At 37.6% G+C, this 19,699-nt stretch overlaps 1 protein-coding gene and 1 long non-coding RNA gene across 3 annotated transcripts; one reads left to right on the top strand and one right to left on the bottom strand.

Moving 5' to 3' along the window:
• Positions 1-188: 188 nt before the first annotated feature.
• Positions 189-19,074, bottom strand: plekhn1 (pleckstrin homology domain containing, family N member 1). Its single transcript, XM_084427357.1, has 16 exons — positions 18,867-19,074; positions 12,927-13,017; positions 11,747-11,908; positions 10,700-10,780; positions 9,937-10,027; positions 8,583-8,716; positions 8,067-8,219; positions 5,859-5,939; positions 5,670-5,745; positions 5,372-5,517; positions 5,131-5,277; positions 3,711-3,959; positions 3,380-3,541; positions 2,819-3,040; positions 2,257-2,317; positions 189-1,038 (listed from the first exon to the last, which is right to left on the bottom strand). The coding sequence occupies exons 1-16, from the start codon at positions 18,938-18,940 to the stop codon at positions 857-859; spliced, it is 2,112 nt and encodes a 703-aa protein (XP_084283483.1). The 5' UTR covers positions 18,941-19,074; the 3' UTR covers positions 189-856.
• Positions 14,936-16,258, top strand: LOC311301938. 2 transcript variants are annotated; one of them, XR_014629525.1, is made up of 6 exons: positions 14,936-15,067; positions 15,170-15,217; positions 15,314-15,369; positions 15,493-15,630; positions 15,710-15,800; positions 15,924-16,258. It is a non-coding gene; the product is annotated as an uncharacterized lncRNA (long non-coding RNA). The 2 variants fall into 2 exon arrangements; XR_014629526.1 differs by having other exon boundaries at positions 15,170-15,213.
• Positions 19,075-19,699: the final 625 nt, after the last annotated feature.

Raw genomic sequence — 19,699 nt, forward strand, 5'->3', positions numbered from 1 at the left:
CCAGCAGATGGCACCAGAACCCTGAGGTAAAGGTCACCAAAGTCCTTTCCCATAGTCTTTGAGGTCACAATATAGGCCATGCTATATGACATTCATATTTCAAATTCATAATTTCCAACACACTGTAAAATGACGTTATTTAAACATGTCACTGTTTAGCCATACTAAATTAAATGTACTACACAACATGACAGAGTAAAGGAGTTCCGAGAACTTGTTTTATTTAAAAAATAGCCTACAATTTAAATCACTCAAAAAAGTAAAAAAATAAACCACACATTCATATTTAAAGTGGACAGCTAAAGCAGTGGCGCAGCTGTTTTTATCACTGTTTATTTGTCTGTAAACACAACAAATAGATCTTATGAACAGATAGTAGAAAGCCATAAAAAAGAAGTATAAATATAATAATAATAATCAATAATAATAAAAACTTAAATTTACTTAAATAGAAAAAGGAATATATTTACATTTGGTATTTAAAAATATCCATATACCAACAATTTCCTGTAGTTTGTAGGACTCACAAAGGATACAAACTACAACTAAATGCAAAAACTCACAAATGCTACCTTTGAAAAAAAAAATTCGTATTTTTTTTCTTATATTCATATATACATAAACGCATCACGCTTGTTCGTACCGATTGCATACAGCAGTGTGAAACCATCTCCACAGAATTAAAGGATATTACATGTGCAAAAGTATGTCATCGAGCCATTGAATAAACAAACTGTGAATATCCTGATACTCGGGCATGCCGGCCCCTGGTAAAGACATGCCCATTGTGCATGTGTGGCTTTGATTAGTCTGCTATGTGTGCAAGTCTGGACGGGCATAAGCCCATTGTTCTCTTTTATGACCATCTCTGCTGTGTTGTCATAGCGCCCAGGCCTTGAGCTCCAAAGTAAGCCAGTGTCCGGTGTGGTGAAGTTCCAGGCAGGGCCTGAATCATCCTATTATCCTGGTCAAACTCCCATATGTTATCATAGTCCATTTCCTGGTCATCTGGCTCCACTGGCTGAAGGTAAGAGTCATCTGTGAGAAGACAAAAAATATGAATTCCTAATCTTAAAATATTTTCTACTAAATGTTACCACAATTTTGAATAATAGATTACAATCCGCAATTTCAAGCCAATAAATAAATTTAGAACAGCGCATCAGCATACCTAAAAGCAGCCATTCATATTCACTATAGAAATATCAATGATTTTTCCATGAATTTTTTTAATTTTTTAATTTTTAGTGTATATCACAACTTCAAAGCAGGCGTGAAAGTTGCGATAGTCTTTTCTTCCCTATTGTGATGTATATCCAAGTGAAATGGCTTCTTGAACAAAGACAAAATGTAGGTCGGGACAGATTTTGTTAATCGGGAATTGATTGGATCATTGTAGTTTGCTATTGCTGTGTGATCTCATATCATGCGAGTTTGCGAGAATAGAAGAGATCTTTTTGCAGTATGTAATAAAAAAAAAGAAAAAAAAAAAAGAAAGAAAGTATTTAAATCAAAATCCACATGCCAAGGTTTAGAAGTCAGTAAACTGAGCCATCTAAATACTTCATGCCCTAATTTAAGATCTAACGTGTCGTTTGTTGTGTTCTTTTCACAGAGAGGCTCTGAGATGTCTTGAAGGATCTCCCACTTGTGAGCTTTAAATCACTCTCGGTGGTAATTCTGTCCTTTCGCTGGTCTTTCCTTCATGTGCCACCTGCAGTGCTGTCATTTAAAATACCCTGAACCATATTACACACACACACACACACACACGCCCCTTCATCTGCACTCTTGTTTCCACTGCCATGTCCTGCCTGGACCACCACACCCCATCAAACGGTGTGTGTGTGTGTGTGTGTGTGTGTGTGTGTGTGTGTGTGTGTGTGTGTGCGCTGGAAAAGGTCATTCTAAAATCATCCTATTAACTGTACCGTGAGAGTCTGGTATACTGTATGCACGTGTCACCATGGATTATTTCCTCCCTATGGTGTGTTTAATCCTGACAAGTGAGAGTGTATATGGTGTGATCTCATGAAGCGATTAAACAAAATTCATTTTAACCAGCCTATAAAAAATACTGATCTAGGTCAACATTTCACACGCTAAACAAAACTTGTTGTCACAAAACTGGTTATGCAAATTGCTGTGCATATCTTGCATATCAAGTTCCGTATATACGTCCGTGAAAGATGTCTATCAGTGCACTATTGTGGTACTGTAACTGCCTCCTAAGTTTTGCATGCCAAAAAATCTTACCTGGTGAGTAACAGTAAGATATCTGCTGCGCTTCCATGACAGTGTGACCTGAGAAACCTCTCTGTAAAAAAACAAAGAATAGGAGATTATTTTCATACCATTTTGAGGATACATACTTTTACAAAAATATTTCTACATTTTTTTGAGGTCAGTTAGATTTTTTGGGGAAAGAAATTAATACTTTTATTCAGCAAGGACACAAAATTGACAGAAAGTGACACTAAAGACATTTATAATGTTACAAAAGATTTCTATTTAAAATAAATGCTGTTCTTTTTAACTTTCTACCATAATTATCAAAGAATCCTGAAGAATTTTTCACAGTTTCCACACAAATATTAGGCAGCACAACTGTATTCAACATTGATAATAATTAGAAATGTTTCTTGGGAACCAAATCAGCATAAAGTGATTTTGTGTTTTTGATCAAATGAATCCAACCATCTGACCAACTCCAATGGTAGTGTACATTAGATAGTGTACAGTGACATAACAAAAAAAAAAGCGCATTCTCATAAAAAGAATGAAAGTCTTGAAAGGAAAACTACTACTGTCCCATTACCTGAGAGATGTGGTTGTGTTGTGGCTGTCGGTTCGGAGCGGGCAGCATCTTCATTCTGGAAACGGCCTGGGCTCGCAGCTCATCCGACCTCTGGCTGCTGACCACCTCAGGCTCCAGGGCCTGGCCATGTCTGTTTTTCCGCCCAAGAGGAGGGGTGCACAACCGGAAGGAGGAAGGGAGGAGAGGAGGGTACGACTGCTCAACAGAGCCCCGAGAAGAGTGCTGTATAGCAGAAAAACATGCACTTTATGAGATTTAGAAGATAGCATAGTGAATTAAACCTGATGTAGTCAGCTGATTAAAGGATTTAGACCTAAACCTGTGTTGAAAGAAACCCCGACAAGTGTAAACCTGTATTCTATGTAGAAATATTGTCTTGAAACACTTTGTCTTGTTCACTCAGCAGCCTTTTCCATTATGCATCTGAATGGATCAATTAGTAATGTAGGCTATGGGGACTTTCCATGGCTTTAGCTCGTCAAATCAACGACTCTGGGTGTTTGGTCACCGAAGGCAGCGGTGTCAAGTGAGAGAGCGGATCTGATAACCTGACCCACTTACCGACGCTTGTGCAGAGCTCTCCTCCAGAGGGTACATGCTGGGGGTGCTGGGGTCGTCATAAAGGGGCGAGAGAGGCTTGCGGTGGGAGACCAAGTCCGAGTGGCGATGAGGAACAAAGAGCTGGTGTTTGACGTTTGTCTGTGGCGTGCTCCAGCTGTTTGACTGAACAAAGACAGATGAAAAAGTTACGCATGTTTGTATGCATTCCTTTTCTGGAATTGTAAGCAAATAATAAAAATAGTAATTTGATATGCAAATATCACAGATTTTTGAAGAACAAAAAATAGAACTAAACATTAAGCTGGGCACCAGCTGAGGAATATTCTGTTACCTTGACTAGTGGTGCCTTCTCGATTCGTTGAACAGGGCCGTTGTGGTGCACAGAACTGTAGGGCATGTTGTAAACCGGTGACATGGGTCCTTCAGAGGCGAGATAGGATGAGTGTGGCGGGGAGGAGTAGTGGAGAGAAACGGGGTGGTGGTCGGGGACGGGTCTGACACGAGAGGAGAAGCTGCTGCTCCTGCTGCCCAGGTGAGCTGAGTACTGAGTGTCTGATGAGGTCGGCCTGCTGGAAATGAACTGTACCGACACACACAACACGCAAACTGATTAACTGGACTGTACTCACATTCATTTACCAGATTACAACTAACTTTATGATTCCGAAAAACAAATGATAAATTATACTGAAGTTTAAGTAGCAGTAAAATAAGTAAAACTAAAGCTGAAATCAATTTACATTTAAAATAAATATAAGAAATAAAGTAAATATAAGAAATGTATACGAAAAAATTATAAAAATGACAAAGGCACACAATTAAATGACTAAAAAGTAAATTAAAAATTAATACTGAAAATATGTAAATAAAAACCCATTCATAAATAATATGAACATGGCACTGCCCACAGAAAACATTTCAGGTTATTCTTTTCAAAGTAGCCTGTGTTTCAAGTGTTTGGTCTTGTTTTGAGTGATTCATGTTATTTAAGGGGGGGAAAAGTGGTTTAGCATCATAATATTTATTAAAAATTAAATACTGTGACTTGGTCTTTATCTAAAACGATTTTCCTTTTCTGTTGATGTAACTGAGGCCATGTAAGCTTTTGGATATCGTTAACCATTAACCAAATGGTGATTATCAAATTTGCATATAGTCTGCCTCTGTTCTGATACACCACTATCCAATCAATTCTAGTGGATAAAATCCAGTCTTTGTCCTACATTTTGTCTTGAATATCCAAGTGTGTTTCGATCACAAATATGTTGCATTACAGAAGGAAAATGTGTTGTGAATGGCAGTTCATGTTGACTTAAATTAATTAGAGATAAAATGTCATAACACCATGGAATATTGTGGCTATGTAGGATTAAATCTCAAACATGAACATACTAATAGAATTAAGAATGTAATATAGATACTTTTTGAATGGATACTATGTAAATTGATTGCACACAAGTTACTTATTAACAGATCAGCTGAAACACTGCACACAACCACATGTGCTGCTCCTCCAAAATAAACATGCAAGTCATTCTGATGAATAATGCCCCATATTTTAGATCTGTAGATAACCGCCAGCCTAACCCAAATTTCACACCAGACATGAAATCAAACTGTGTAAAATTCTAAGAGCAGTTCACCTAGGAAGACTTCCCTATAACATATTGAAGCTGGACAAATATCATGTTTACAACTTGATGTTAATGGGTTTGGGCTGTTAGGGTTTGGATGTTTGGATAGACACTTACGCAGAGAGGCTCAGCATAACCGGGGGACATGGGGTTGTCATCAGCACTAGGCAGCTGGAGCTCATGGGATCTGCGTTTGTCCTGAGACTGCCTTAATGGGTCAGTAACGCCGTGGCTGCTGCCGCTCCACCTGTCAAACTCCAGAGCCTGAGAATAACAGAGAAAGTTAATATCTCACAGCATTTACACAGCAATATCTAAGATATTCAACACCATGTCCAAGATGGAAGCAATCGCTCACCTGTTTCTGTGTTGGAGTGTAAATGATGTCATACACAGGGGGAGGAGGGCTGAGGATGGGGACGTCAGCACTTTTGAAAAACTGGATCCAGTCATGGAACTCTCTCTTGTCCAGACAGGACACGATGATGGGGTTTATCAACTTCCCTAACAACGAAACCCACAAGAGTTAGAGTCAGATATGCATCAGATTCTGTGCAGAAACAGGGCGCAAAGTTTACACTCATCTTTATGGCACATATCAGATCTGTGCCAAGTACAATAACATCCGGCAATTAAAGACTTGAGTTATAACTCACCCTCAATCATTAACGTGTTAGGTTTGATGTCCTGGCAGGGAGTTGTAACTGTGATCATGTTGAGAGGAAGTTTGCCCTGCAATTGCAAATAAATGTAAGATTATTTCCAGAGTGCATCACTAAATTCACTAAATTATTTATGCAGAGTTGCTGCTGTATTCATTTGTGCAAATGAAATTATCGAGTTACCTTGTAAAAGAGGCCATCACTCTCTTCCGACAGAATTATGAGATAGTTGGGGTACAACACCAGCACACGGTCATACTGCTCCTGTGAGCCGAACAGAGAAATGTAATCACATGTATTATTGCTTTTACAGACAAGAAGCTAATATTGGTTGAGTAACTTATTTTAGACACATTATTGCAAATACTGCTATTTGTTTTCCACCAACAAAAATATTTCCAAAGCCCTCTGTGCGTCTCTGGAACACACTGTAGGCTACTTGTGTTTCTATCATTCCTAAATGAATCAGTGTTTTTAAACGAATCGGTTGAAATAATAATTCATTGACTCACCAATGAACTTGATTCATTCATTCCTAAGTGAATCAGTGTGTTTGAACGAATCGATTGGGTGAATGATTCAATGTAAAAACGAAGCTTTTTCGAAACTGCGAATCAATTTAACCATTTGCTTCGCAAAACGATTCACTGTTTAGAGGCGACAACTTGGCCAAAACTGTTAATGCAACGAGAAATCAGGCCAAACTTTCATTTTTTTGCTTCCAAATAACTTTTTTTTATATTGCCAATGTAACATCCACAGTTTGGAAACCAACTTTGAAACTGACAGCCGTTGACGATTCTGGACATAACGAAGCGCGTTTGCTGAAATCATCGCGTGACTTGTACAGTTTTAAATGCGCGCTCCGAACCACAGTCAGTGTTGCCAGATTGGGTGGGCAAATTGGGCAGTTTTGAATTTTATTGTGCGGGTAAAAAGGGGTTTGGGCGGGTGGACAAAATTTGGGCTGGTTTGGGGTTAGTTCTACTGTTTTCAAACATCTACATTTTAAAGTCTAATTGGTTCAAAAACAAAACTAAAGTGTGCATGTAGATGTAGTCCATACAATCAGTCATCATGACATTACTAAACACACACGTTGGTGTTGACGTCGCCGACGAGCACACACTTTTAGCCAATCAGCGATCAGCAGGCAGAAGCGATACTGTCTATGGCGATAACTTGTAGCTGTATTAAGTGATCGATAATGTCGATAATGATCGAAAATCGATAAAGTTGCGTCTATAGTAAAGAGTGAGATAGTGAGCAACTCTAAAAACGTGGATTGACTGCTAAATTCTGCGTTATGTTCTGCAATGTGAACATTAAAGTCATCGGTTAAGTTCTTGATTGCCGTATTGACAGTGTCCACCTGGACATTTTAGTAATATTTGCTAATTCTCCTTAATTATTGCCCTGTTTTGATGCGTTTTCCTGGGAAATTTATTTAATTATTTTATTTGATCATGTTCTTTTTTTAAGGAGATACAAATGGTTCTTATCAACCTTGAATGTCATGGCAATACAATTATATCACATTAATTTGACAGAATTTTTGTTTTGTTCTTGGAGTAGAGGGGTTTTGGTAAGCTTTTGGGCTGGAAATCACCGTCCCAATCTGGCAACACTGACCCACGGTAACTCGCAAACAGGGACAACAGTCGGATTGACACAGTGAAAATCCTGTGCTGTTTTTTGCGTAGTTAAACAAACTAACTGTTGTAAAATAAAAAAAAATGACTATCACGTTGCACAGCAGTGTGTAAAGTACTGTAGGCCTATAGGTCTTGCGAGTGAGTGTGTGTGTGTTTTAGCTCGGCTCCTCGGGGTGTGTTCAAAGACAGCTGTTGGGTGAGTCAAGTGAAGTGCGTGAGGCAAGCAACTGGTTTACACACCCTTTTCACAAGCAAAACCTCTCCGCTCTCACAGTACACTTAAGATGGACTATCAGTTGCTCACCCTCCCTCACTGTCCGGAAAAAAGGTTTAGATATTTGGCCACACCACACGTACACCGGATATTTGGTTACACACACACTAGGCCTACAGTCCCATAGTATGAATTAGCGTGCCCGTGTGTTTGTATGCTGAGGCAGACGTTGACTAATGAGAGCGGTGTGAAAGTGGCCATGCCCTGAGTTGTAAACTGAGCTTGCTTTGCTCCTCTCAAGAAAACATGGAAGTGAATTTAGACCCTCCTCATGCTAAGATCAAACAATTCATTCAAAGGCCTTTCAGAGTGAACATCTATATATATATGTGTGTGTATTGATGTTGTTGTTATTATTATGTTATTGTTTTTATGCCATTATATTCATGCAGATATATTCATAAATGTTTTATTTTCATCTTTTTTAGGTTGTATAAATAATCAATCCTGGAGAGCTCTTACCTGACATGGCATGTGTTGCAGCTTGACTTTCGTGGCGTAAGTGATGGGTCCTAGACTCTCTCGTTGCGAGCCCTCCCACTCATAGATGGGCTCTTTACTGATGGAGTTCCTCAACTCCTCCTTTCCCACTGTGGTCTCTTCTGAGCACTGTACCTTTGGGGGCAATATTGGCTTTAAATCAATGTTCAAAAGAAACAACAAGCATGAATAGAGAGATAGAGTGTCATCAGTATCGGGAATTTCAGAGAAATCCATTGCTCTGCTAATTATGGGATGCAGATGTTTTGCTCAGTGACTTCACTTGCCGCAATAGCATGTGTCAGAACAGAAAAGACAACAAGTCTTTTTCAAATCCAGTCAAGGTGACCACAAAAGAAACCACTCCTTGATAAAATCCCAGAGGATAATGACCAGCATTAGTCACTCTGACCTGAATTAACACCTTTTTTACATGTTCGTTACAGAAATATGCTTTCATTTGGCATCCAGCAAATGCACGTAATTCTGATGCCATACCTTAACTCTTGTGTATATCTCCGGTTCGATTGCATTGCCGCCATTAGCCTCGATTTGTTCTTTCAAAAGCCCAAACCAATTGTTCATCTCCTCCTCCGTCGAGCAGTACACGATGATAGGGTTCAGGCTGACCCCTACAAAGGTCAAAGACAAGGGTTAGAGGTTAGGTCAGATGACCATCTGGATCTCTTTAAGAGCCGGCAACAGGTTGCTGAATATTTTGGTAAATCTCTTGTTTTTAAGTATAGATGCATTTGTCTGGATACCGTTGCTCTGTTTCATGTCAAAATGTCAATGTTGACACTTCTGACCCTGAGAGCAAACAATCTGTTTCAAGAGCTCTTGTCATTACAACATGCCATGCATTTGCAGTAAACCAGTTGTCCCTTCAGCTATTCTGAAAGAAAGCATCAAACCTGGAATCTCCATTTTATCAGACCTGCATTCCAGCCTTTATCAGCACAGATATCAGCAACTCTGACCTGCCCTGTACAGTCATTTCCAGTAAAGTGTGTTGTCTTTTTAGTAAAGGCATGTGTTCATGTGCAAGACATTTTTATTTCTTTTTTTTTCTGAATACATAGACGTTTAGTCAGGTCTGAAAATTCTGTGACGTGCCTGATAGATTCCCAAATCTCACTCCCAGCAATCTAAGACATCATCTTTCCTAAAACAGTCTTTTCTAAAACAGCGAGTCCCATCTGATATGATGTTGTGGCAAATAAGGAGATTAATTCAGTAATTTGGAGAATAGGACTTTACAGCACATAACGGTTAAGCTTTAATTCTTTTTCATTCAATCACGGCCACATTGACTCATCTTCCGAGAACATTAAGCGTAAGATAAATCGTTTTGCTCAGGGTGACAAAGCAATAAAGTCAGTGTTTTCCTATGTGGTAAATTCTCATAAACATTTTATAAGCAAACTTGTGTGTTCAGGTCCAGCGCTCTGGAATGTTGAGTACTTTAACTGTGCCAGAGAGGTGAAGAGGGAAAGGGCCTTCGTGGCTCCGCAGCTGAGCGAGTTCAGGCGCACCTGTCGTATAACAAGGGGGGCCTTGAAGGACAATTTATCTCTCTTCTGACTAGTGGCAAATGTAGGAGGGTTCAGTTAGTCTTAGTGCTTTTGAACCTCTGGAATGTCCGAACATGGGAAGTGGTTTTGGGCCTACATAGTGTGGCTTTTGTTTTCCGGTTAGTTGAGAGTCACAAATTCCATCCTCAAATAACAAACCGGGTAAAAAAAAAAAAAAAAAAAAATCTGTATGTAACTGTCTCTCCCTGTTGTTTTATCTTGTGTTTCTTGTCTACTTTTTCCTGTTTGTTCAACCCTGGATTATCAAGAACACTCACCGTTTATCTGGAATGCAAATTCCTGCAGATCCCCAAAGCTGTTCCTGTTCTGCACCTTGCAAATTGTGAGCTCTTTGAGAGGAAGTGTTCCCTGGATAACAAAAATACATTGGAAAAATGTTAGTAGTCTGCCTTTATAGTGATTTAAATGAATATTTTTATATACAGAGCCATTAAAAAAATCTACATTTAAAAACTGGGATTCAAAATGATTTTTAGATGTATTTATTTATTATTTAAACGACAAAATAATTCATAAATAATAAATACATTTATTTATTTTTCTATTGAAAAGATCTTATAATATCTAATAAATTAAACCTGGGAATGAATAAACAGTTTTAAGATTAAAAAAAAAAATGTTATTATGTTGTTATATATGAATTAATAATATTTTAAAAGTCTGTCACTGACACATTCAGTATTGCACAATGTTTTTTCATTGATAATAAACATTTATTACCAGGCTGCCTGCACCCAGTGACTCAGGTTAATGAATACAGACATAATAAAACCCGATTAATGCAGGTGACAATAGACGAGACAATTATACATCTTAGTGTGGCATTTCTTGCATGGAGAGGTGACACGTTTTACATCACCATAAAGCCCATAAATCCTGTCATTTCCGTCTTCGTTACCATATGACTCAAACGATGGTTGGTGTCTAAGGCAATGACACAAGCATGGCCATATATGGACCTGCTTTTCATTTCAGAACTACGGTATGCATTGTAATATCATGAATAGGTGCATCTTTTACCTGGTATGTGAGTCCAGTTGTGTTGTTGGAGACAAAATGGAGATGGGTTTGGAACAGGTCCAGGTAGCAGTCATGCACATCCTGAAAGAGCAGACACATTCCATCGGCTCAGGATCAACACTATCAGAGGGATCATTCTGGGTAATGCTGCTTTAAAGGCTTGAATTCAACAACATTGGTGGAATAAATGATTAGTCTGAATAGCAAGATTTTCAAAGGTCATGTTGAAAGCAAACTCAAAACAAGATGCAGCAGTTCACCCAGAGACAGCATTAATATGAGCTAAGTTAAGTGTAGCAATCATATTCACAATCCCTGTTATAAATACTCCTGTGTAAATCAAGTGTCTTTGTGAAAACTTTCTGAGAGGTGTTTGTTTGCTCTAGACTAGTGTAAAGCCACTGACATTGATTTATCACGGACAGCTCATTTCCTTTCATCAGATGTAGGCCTGTACTTTACCACGTTACAGAATATGCCATTATCACAAATACTGTTAGGTAACATTTCCTTTCAACTGTAATATCACCACTGTACAGTATGTTCTCCTTTGACCTCATCCTGTGTTAGGTTATTTTTCTTTCCTTCATCTTCACACTCATTTCTTTTCCCAGTATGACTACATGTTATCAAACCAAAGCGATTCCCACGCTTCAGAGCCAATGTGTAATATATCAGTGGTTTGATCAGTACGCTCTGCCCTAGGTAATCTCTGCAACACTGCGCCATTTCACAACACCTCACATCCCTGCGTGTTCCGACATGGCCTAAACTCTTCAAACCGACTTGCATCAATTAATCAGCAAACGCATGTACGTCATTCCCACAGCGCTTCATACAACCACTTTGTGACATCTTGTATATTCCACCTGTTTGTTGTGTGTTAGATCATAGAGAGTGAGTAAGACACATGTCATGTGTGCTCAGACCACCTTAATCATCTTATGAAAGTCTGTTTTGAGTGGTTTATTGAATGATTATTCTTGGCAACAGTGTTTTTGCGTGGTTTGTTTGGATATGTTTTGGATGCGAGTCGGTGTGTCTTACCTGGCAGTGCAGGAAGCGGAAGCGGACTTTGGAGCTGTGGATCATTCTGCCATAGTTCTTCACATTAATGCTGCTTTTCTTCCATCCACTAGCTGGGTCGTAGGGGAACGGAGGGTCCCATTTGATGTTCTCAATCGTCTGGAGATCTTTGTGTGACATTTCCTATGTCGACACAGTGATGAAAGTTAGTTCTTGTTCTCAATGATATCAGATATGCATATATAGCAGTTTAAATGTTCACACCTTTTAGAAATAACATTTTCATACACTGTAAAAAAAAAATCTGTTACATTTACGGTAAAATACCGGCAGCTGTGGTTGCCAGAAATTTACTGTAAAAAATACAGTAGCAACATTTTAGATTTTACAGACTTTACTTAAATTTACAGTAATAAACCGTATTTAATTATCTGATATAATGTTTATTGACTGACCTATTGAAGTATTTATATCTGTTTTGTACCATAGTAATACACTGACAATCACAGTGGAGATTAAAATCACATGATGAATTAAAGCTCATCACAAGCAGCACTTTCATAAGAAAGATAATACTAATATTTAGAAGCTGCACAGTGTCATTAACACACTCACTAAACACCATCATGGTAACACACATGAAATTTTAAAAATGCAATAAACATTAATTTAACAACATTAAATGTAACATAAAACCCTAATGTCATAACTGATTAGAAAAAAACTAAGAAAACTATGAAGAAACATAGTTATTTCAACAAAAATACATCAAATGTGAAGTGTCATGCAGGGAATTGTGGGAATGTCAATTTACGTTTTTTCAATGTAAATTATACAATGACTTCACTTCCAAAAACTGTAAATTTAACGGTATTTTACAGTAAAATTACATTAAATGTACCGTTAGATCTATCACAGTTGTTTACCGTATATAGTAAGGAAACTTTCTCTTAACCAATAAACAGTTTTTCACTGTAGATTATCGTTAAAATCACGATATTTTTTTACAGTGTAACTGAATCGAAATGCCAGAAAAGTGTTTTGAACATAAACTTGTTTTCTGGTCATTTTTAAAACTCTAGGATGACCAAAGAAAAACTTTCTAAAAACATGAATTGACATTTCAAATGTTCAAATTACTTTTGGAAATAACGTTTTCATAAATGAATGGGAATGTTAGGAAAGCAGGGAAGTTCCTCACCTTTCTTGGGGTGACGGTGCAGAGAATGTTGATGATGCTGTTGGACTTCTCCTGTCCCTCCTGTGGATACTTTTTCCGGAACAAACGGCTGCTGCTCAGAAAACAAGAGACCCTAGTTAGACATGTATGGGGTTGTGGGATAAGAAAAGATGGACGTGACCCCACGTAGGGGTTATCTTGACTCAGGATGATCAGTTAATCACACCAAATCTGAGTCAAGCTCTCTGTAAAGATTCAGTGCTCAGTGTCCCACACAAAAGATTACATCACCATTACACGTCCATTCTTCCTTCGCTTGCACTAGTCAACATATCAGTTTAACATCTCTGTCTGCACCATTTAAAGAGAAAAAACAATAAAGCTTATGTTACAAGCCACAATGCCCCGCTCATGAAATGCCTTTTGTTACCCATGACCCCCATTTATAATCATTAGTGTCAGATCTGTATAATGAACTTCTTCCTGCCCAACGATAAGCTAAGGAAGTCAGTGTCAGCGAGGAAGTCATCCTCGGTGAGAGACGTCCTCAGAGACTCCCGTGTTTTTCTTTTCTCTCTTTGTCAATCTGTCTCTGCTTTGAATGCAATTAGCATAACAACACTGGGCTCATTCATCCAGACAATAATGGGAAGTATCGGTGATTTACCGGGGCTCAGTGATGGACGTGTTTGGCATCCGGAGAATTCATTCCATTGAAGAATGCAGGTTGTAGGCAGTTTGTATCATAGAACATGCTCGTAAAAGTGATGAAAGTTTGACAGGGACAACTTTGTAACTGTGTAAGAGGCATTACCTTTTCACCTATTGTTTTCATTAAAAATAGCATCATTCATTGGACTTATTTTAAATCTGATAGGGGTCCTGGGTTTAAAAGGGGCCGCGTCCCGCTACACTGAACTCTGATCTGATATGTTTGCAGTAATACAAAGGCTTTTTTTATGATCCAGGACTCTGAACCTTAACTGAACCCACCAATATACATTCAGAGCACATGCAAACCAGACACAACAGACAAACACTCTGATTTAAGTAGACCCTCTGCTTATTTTACTGTACACTCAAAAAAATGATTCTTGCCACTAATTGAATTTAAGCAAACAATTTAAATGAAATGTATTTAAAAATGTATAAAATAACCATTATTGTTGTGAATTACTCTTACACAACATGAATGTAATGGATTCAAGTCAAAACTGATCAAATTACATAAACTATACTTGATTTGTTGCCATAAGGGGCAAATGCAGATGTGGCGCATGCGCACTAGAGTAAAAAAAAAAAAAAAAAAAAAAAAAAAAAAAAAAAACACACACTCTGAAGGCGCAGGCGCTCAGGCGGCAACAGTCGTTGGAGGTGCGATACAAGACTCAGCGTCAGCGATTATGTGAAATATTCGACAAGGTAAGATATTTTCTATATTTTAAATGATTTCGACTTCATCTATTATTTTTTTTATAAATGTAATCGATCTGATTTAATTAATTAAACTTAGTTTCGCCGTGACTGCAGACGAATGAACTTTTTCGGCCTTCCCAGTTAACCTATAACGTTAAAGAGTAATGTTAATTGATCTTTTTAAAGATTTATTGTCGACTGACTAACTTATGTGCATTTTTGCATTTAGGCAGATTACTCGTATGATTTTTGACTTGCATTTTACTTTGTATTATGCCAAAACATTGCACTAACACAGTCAATCGAACGTAGGCCTAATGTACGTTATAGGTTTATACAATTGTATAGGATTTCTCATTAAAACAAATATCTTAAAAATATTTGTAACTTTGATCATAAAGCCTACGGTCTACGGTCGACTGACTAACGTGTATGTATGTGCGTCATTTTTAATAACAACTTGAAAACTCGACGTGAGTTAAGCCTACATTTTAATTTGCTTGAAAAATCATTTGAATAAGTTATGCCAAAACGTTGCACAAACATACTTAATCTAACGTTACCGTTTATGAAAGTTATCTTTATGCAAAGGTTTATATGATGATCATGCTTTCCTTTTTTTCATGCTGAGTTGTAATTTCATTACAAACAAATAAAACCATTTGTCTTTGCTATTTTAGAGTTCTCATCGATGTGACAATATTCCAACGTTTCGGGCTCCGGTTTGGCACAATCACTCAATTATGGTAGGCCTATGTGTATTTTTTTGCTTTGTAATAAAATTAAACTTGACCTATTTAATTTCTTTACAAAGGTGTGATGTCTGTTGTTTTCTCTCTCTTTTTCAGATGTGAGTTTTGGGAATGTGGCAATGCAAAGTGTGAATTATCCAGTAGGTATGAGTTATTGAAACATTCTAAGCTTAAACATGGATATTTTGGGCTGAGTTTCAGGCATCGTTGTGTATACAGTAATTGTCCTTGCACTTTTAGGACAATTGGTGTCTGATTTACCTACCAGGTGGTCTGCACTGTTCACAGTAAATGAAGTAAGTGTTATTGATATTTACAAAGCAATAAATTGTAAAATACAATGAATTCCTCCACAGTAGGCCTATATTTCATGGCCATCTTTTGTTCCCCCCTTTTTTTTTTTTTTTTTTTTTTTACAGAATTCATAAACTGTGCCACTTCTGTCAAAGTTCTTGGCGCAGCTGGACAGATACACTGTTAATCTACACAAGCTTTGCAGCAGCAAAGGTGGTGCTTTTGGACAGAAGATATCATGCATTATGGCAATTACAGACAAGGTGCGTTTCAAGTCAACTTATACATATATATAAAAAAATATACTATAATAAGTGTTTTTTATATTGTCATAATTTTCAGTGTGATGACATGCACATCAAACGAGACTGTGTCATAAAAAGTCTGTGTGTACTTCAATGAGGACATTACAACACTCGTCAAAGAAATTGAGGTTTGTATATGTACTTTTTGTAATGACCTAATCCTATTGCCAGCCTGTATGTTACCAATATTTCAGTGAAACTAAACAAGGTGTTAATTATTATTTGATTGTTTGTCTTTTGTTTTGGCTTAGGACTGCAATCCTGAAGAAGCTGAGAGAGGAATTTCTGAGACCACTCTGGGGCTTTTTGTGATCCGTAAAGAAGGTGCTGGTGCTGAGGACAAGCCAGAGGATGTTGGAGTAGTGATATAGGGTCTGCAGCGACTACAGAACTAAAAGAGTGTTTCCTTTGGATTGGTAATGCTGTTCGGACTGATCTACGCTCTCAGCTTAAGCTACCCTCAGAGTCTCAAATTCACGTTTGAATTCTTTCAAAAGGTACTGATGACATTCACTTCTTGCCTAGATGTTTCCAACAACTCAAGGGAGATTAAGAACTTTAAAAACGTAACCTTTTAAGACAGGGATGCCCTGAAAGGAATTTTTCGACGGACTGACACTAACTCCAGCATGCAAGAAACTGCACCTAATGCACCATTTGTGCTATTGACTCAGTCCAGGAACTTATCTGATGACTTGGTTTGCAGCAGAGCCGAGACTGTTATAGTCAAGAACAGTTCTTGGCTTCAGGTTTTTTTGTTCCTGTGTTCTGCTGAAATTCAGCTTCAGAGAGCTTACACAGAGTTCAGCAACAGTGGAATGATACTTAATCCAGCACCAAAACTTAAAGAAGAACTCCGGTCAATTTTAACATTGAGCTAATTTTTTTGTACATTTGGAGTGCTGTCAGTACAGAGAACAACGACAAAAATCGGTGTTGCCTACACCATGTTTTCCTCTTTTTAAAATTTGCACCCTGTTGACTTCAATGGGGCAAGTCTTAAACCTGCTTTTAGCCTCTTAACATCCTTGATGTGTCATTACAAGTGCACAGGTCATGTGAGTGATTCCTTCGGAGTGAACGCGGGTCAATCTGACTGCAGTAGATGTGAAAGATATGAATAAAAATGATGTTTATTCAGCCAGCGCACATACCTGTATTTACATCCTGTTTTCGGTCGAAGTCCACAGTAATTGATTGTCGAGTTCACGCGCATTGGTTTAGTACCTATGATCACGCGCGTAAACTCGTCAATCGATTACTATGGACTTAGACCGAAAACAGGATGTAAACACAGGTATGAGCGCTGGTTGAATAAACATCATTTTTATTCATATCTTTCACATCTACTGCAGTCAGATTGACCCGCGTTCACTCCGAAGGAATCACTCACATGACCTGTGCACTTGTAATGACACATCAAGGATGTTAAGAGGCTAAAAGCAGGTTTAAGACTTGCCCCATTGAAGTCAACAGGGTGCAAATTTTAAAAAGAGGATAACATGGTGTAGGCAACACCGATTTTTGTCGTTGTTCTCTGTACTGACAGCACTCCAAATGTACAAAAAAATCAGCTCAATTTTAAAATTGACCGGAGTTCTTCTTTAAGATTGGACATTCTTGGTGGAGATCTTCTTTAGCTATGCAGCATACTCCACGGATAGCTTGATCAGGCAGTGAGTAGGACACTTAATTCTTGCCTAAATGTTGAAATGTGAAACATGTTAAATGTAAAAGAATGTTTTAGGAAGATGGGTACCAATTACATTCATGTTTACATTTATTATTATTTTTTATCCAAGTGTCCTGATTGTTTATTTGTTCTACAAATATTTAGTGTTTTTAAATCCTGATCAGAAGAAAGCACAAACTAATTACTGTACTATGCAGTGATATCAAAATGTTTACCTTGAAAATGTTAAAAAAGAATGTCTGATATTGAAATTTGGATCCCTGTTACTTGGTTTAAAACTAAAAAGTGTAACATGAGTAATACTAATAACCATAGAAAGTACAGTTTGGAAGGATACATAAAACTGTTGCATTAATTTGTAAAGTGCTGTATTATGTCTTGCTTGGATTTTATTGTTTCTTTTGTCAGACTGGATGTTTCTTTTGACATAGGGAGCAATTGCACACAATAAATCTTTGAAAACTGAACATGTTTTTGACCGTTTTTCAGTAGAATTAAGGAAATGTAAGATAGTTATATAAAGCAAGTAACAACAATTTATTTAAAATGAGTAAAGTGTATTTAATACACAATCTTAACTCACAGTTCATCATTTCACATAACAATTATTTAATTCATTCACGTCAACTGAACATGATGTTGAAGCTTAAATAAAATTGTAACTTTTACGTTGGATTTATGTGATTAAATTGGATGGAAAATTGACATGTAATTGAAATACATAAGTTTTAAATTTTGGGGTTAAATATTTTTTTGAGTGTATGATAGTCAGAAAAGTTGTCCAAATTTGACAGCAGTAAATTGTTCGGATCGCTGTCACTAGCAGTGCAAGCACAATAGTATTACTTTCTGTGCAGGATAAACCCAATTCTCTGAAAAACCCACGAAACCTGAGAACTCTTCCCTGCCCCGAAGGCTACTCTGGAAACAGAAATAGATCTAACTTCATTACACTAGTGAATTCTATTAGCAGATGAGTGTATCAGTCAGTGTGAAGCGAGATCCTGACACTGATCTAATGAGGTTTGCAGACAGCATCATTACACCGCTAAATTCAAACTGCCAATCCGTGTTCATCTGATGAGCTACAGTAGGTCTATATTACAGTGTTTTTGTCTCAAATATTACTAAACATTTTATTTAAGAAGTAAAATGACAAAAGAAGTCATTATTATATTCATATAAAATTTAGTTAAGTTGAAAAGTTTGCCATTGGGGTAAGATGAATAATTCCAAATATATTCTCTGAAAACAAATGGTGCACATTAATATTTGTTTTTTGCTCTTCAAGTGGACGTTTCTTGTTGTAAAGACATTTTTACATATTATTTTTGTTTGCAGTTTTTGAACAGACTCCAGCAACTCCTGGCATATCAATTCAATATCAAACTCATGAAATCACATTAAACAGAACATTTACATGACTTCCCTCTAGTTTGCATGACATGCCTTCAAACTTCCAAAACATCATAGTTTTAAGATAGTTTCTCATGGTTCTTACCTGTTCCTGCGTATGAAACTCTTGCTGGAGAACCTGAAGTTGTGTTGAGGGACGCATGACATACTACTCCCCATGTTGATCCTGGATAGTGTGTGTATCTCCCCGATGAAAGAAGTGTTGGTGTATCTGTCTGCTAGACTAATAATTCAGTGATCCCTTTTGTAATCCAGCCTCCCTGGAGTGAGTGAGTGAGTGTCTGTTCACCAGAGAGACGAGACTGATACTGAAGCAGCAGACAGACGAGAGGGGAATGTATGAGAGAGGGAGTGTGTCAGTGGGTGGAGATAAAGTGAGGTGTGTGTGTGTGTGTGTGTGAGCAAAGAAGAGGAGGGAGGGAGGGAGATGAGAACAGGGGACCGGAGCAATGAAGTTCACACCTTCTGCGTGAGATCCCCTCACTAAGTAAAGACTAAATGACAAAGGGGAACGTGTAGTTTTTCGCACCTTATAGTGGGCAAATGGCACTGATTTGAATGTTTGAACACTATGATGAAAGAGCATTAAGTCTGAATGGAGCCTGCTGGTGTCCCCTAAGAGGTCAAGCCAGACATGTCTGGACATGGACATGCTCTGAATATTACTGGCTGATTATATTATTCACTCACTTAAGTAATTAATACACTTAGGATGTCTGTAAATGAATGTCTGTAATTAAAAAGTTCTATAACAGTAAAAAAGCAAAGAAGATCACAAACGTGGTGAAAACGTGTTTATTATTAATATGATTTTACTTTAAAGGCAGTATTTTTTATAAAAATGATATTGTTAATAATAATAATAGCGTATGAAAAATTTGTGGGGTAAAAACACTTTTTTATATACATTTTATCATA

Source organism: Rutilus rutilus (genome assembly GCF_951802725.1).
Source record: "Rutilus rutilus genome assembly, chromosome: 13".
Taxonomy (NCBI): Eukaryota; Metazoa; Chordata; class Actinopteri; order Cypriniformes; family Leuciscidae; genus Rutilus; species Rutilus rutilus.

Coding starts and splice junctions, on each gene's coding strand:
- plekhn1 (XM_084427357.1), bottom strand. CDS start 18,940: ATGGGGAGTAGTATGTCATGCGTCCCTCAACACAACTTCAGGTTCTCC. Junction 11,909..12,926: donor GCACCGTCACCCCAAGAAAG/GTGAGGAACTTC, acceptor GTGTCGACATAG/GAAATGTCACACAAAGATCT. Junction 3,041..3,379: donor AGAGCTCTGCACAAGCGTCG/GTAAGTGGGTCA, acceptor TCTGCTATACAG/CACTCTTCTCGGGGCTCTGT.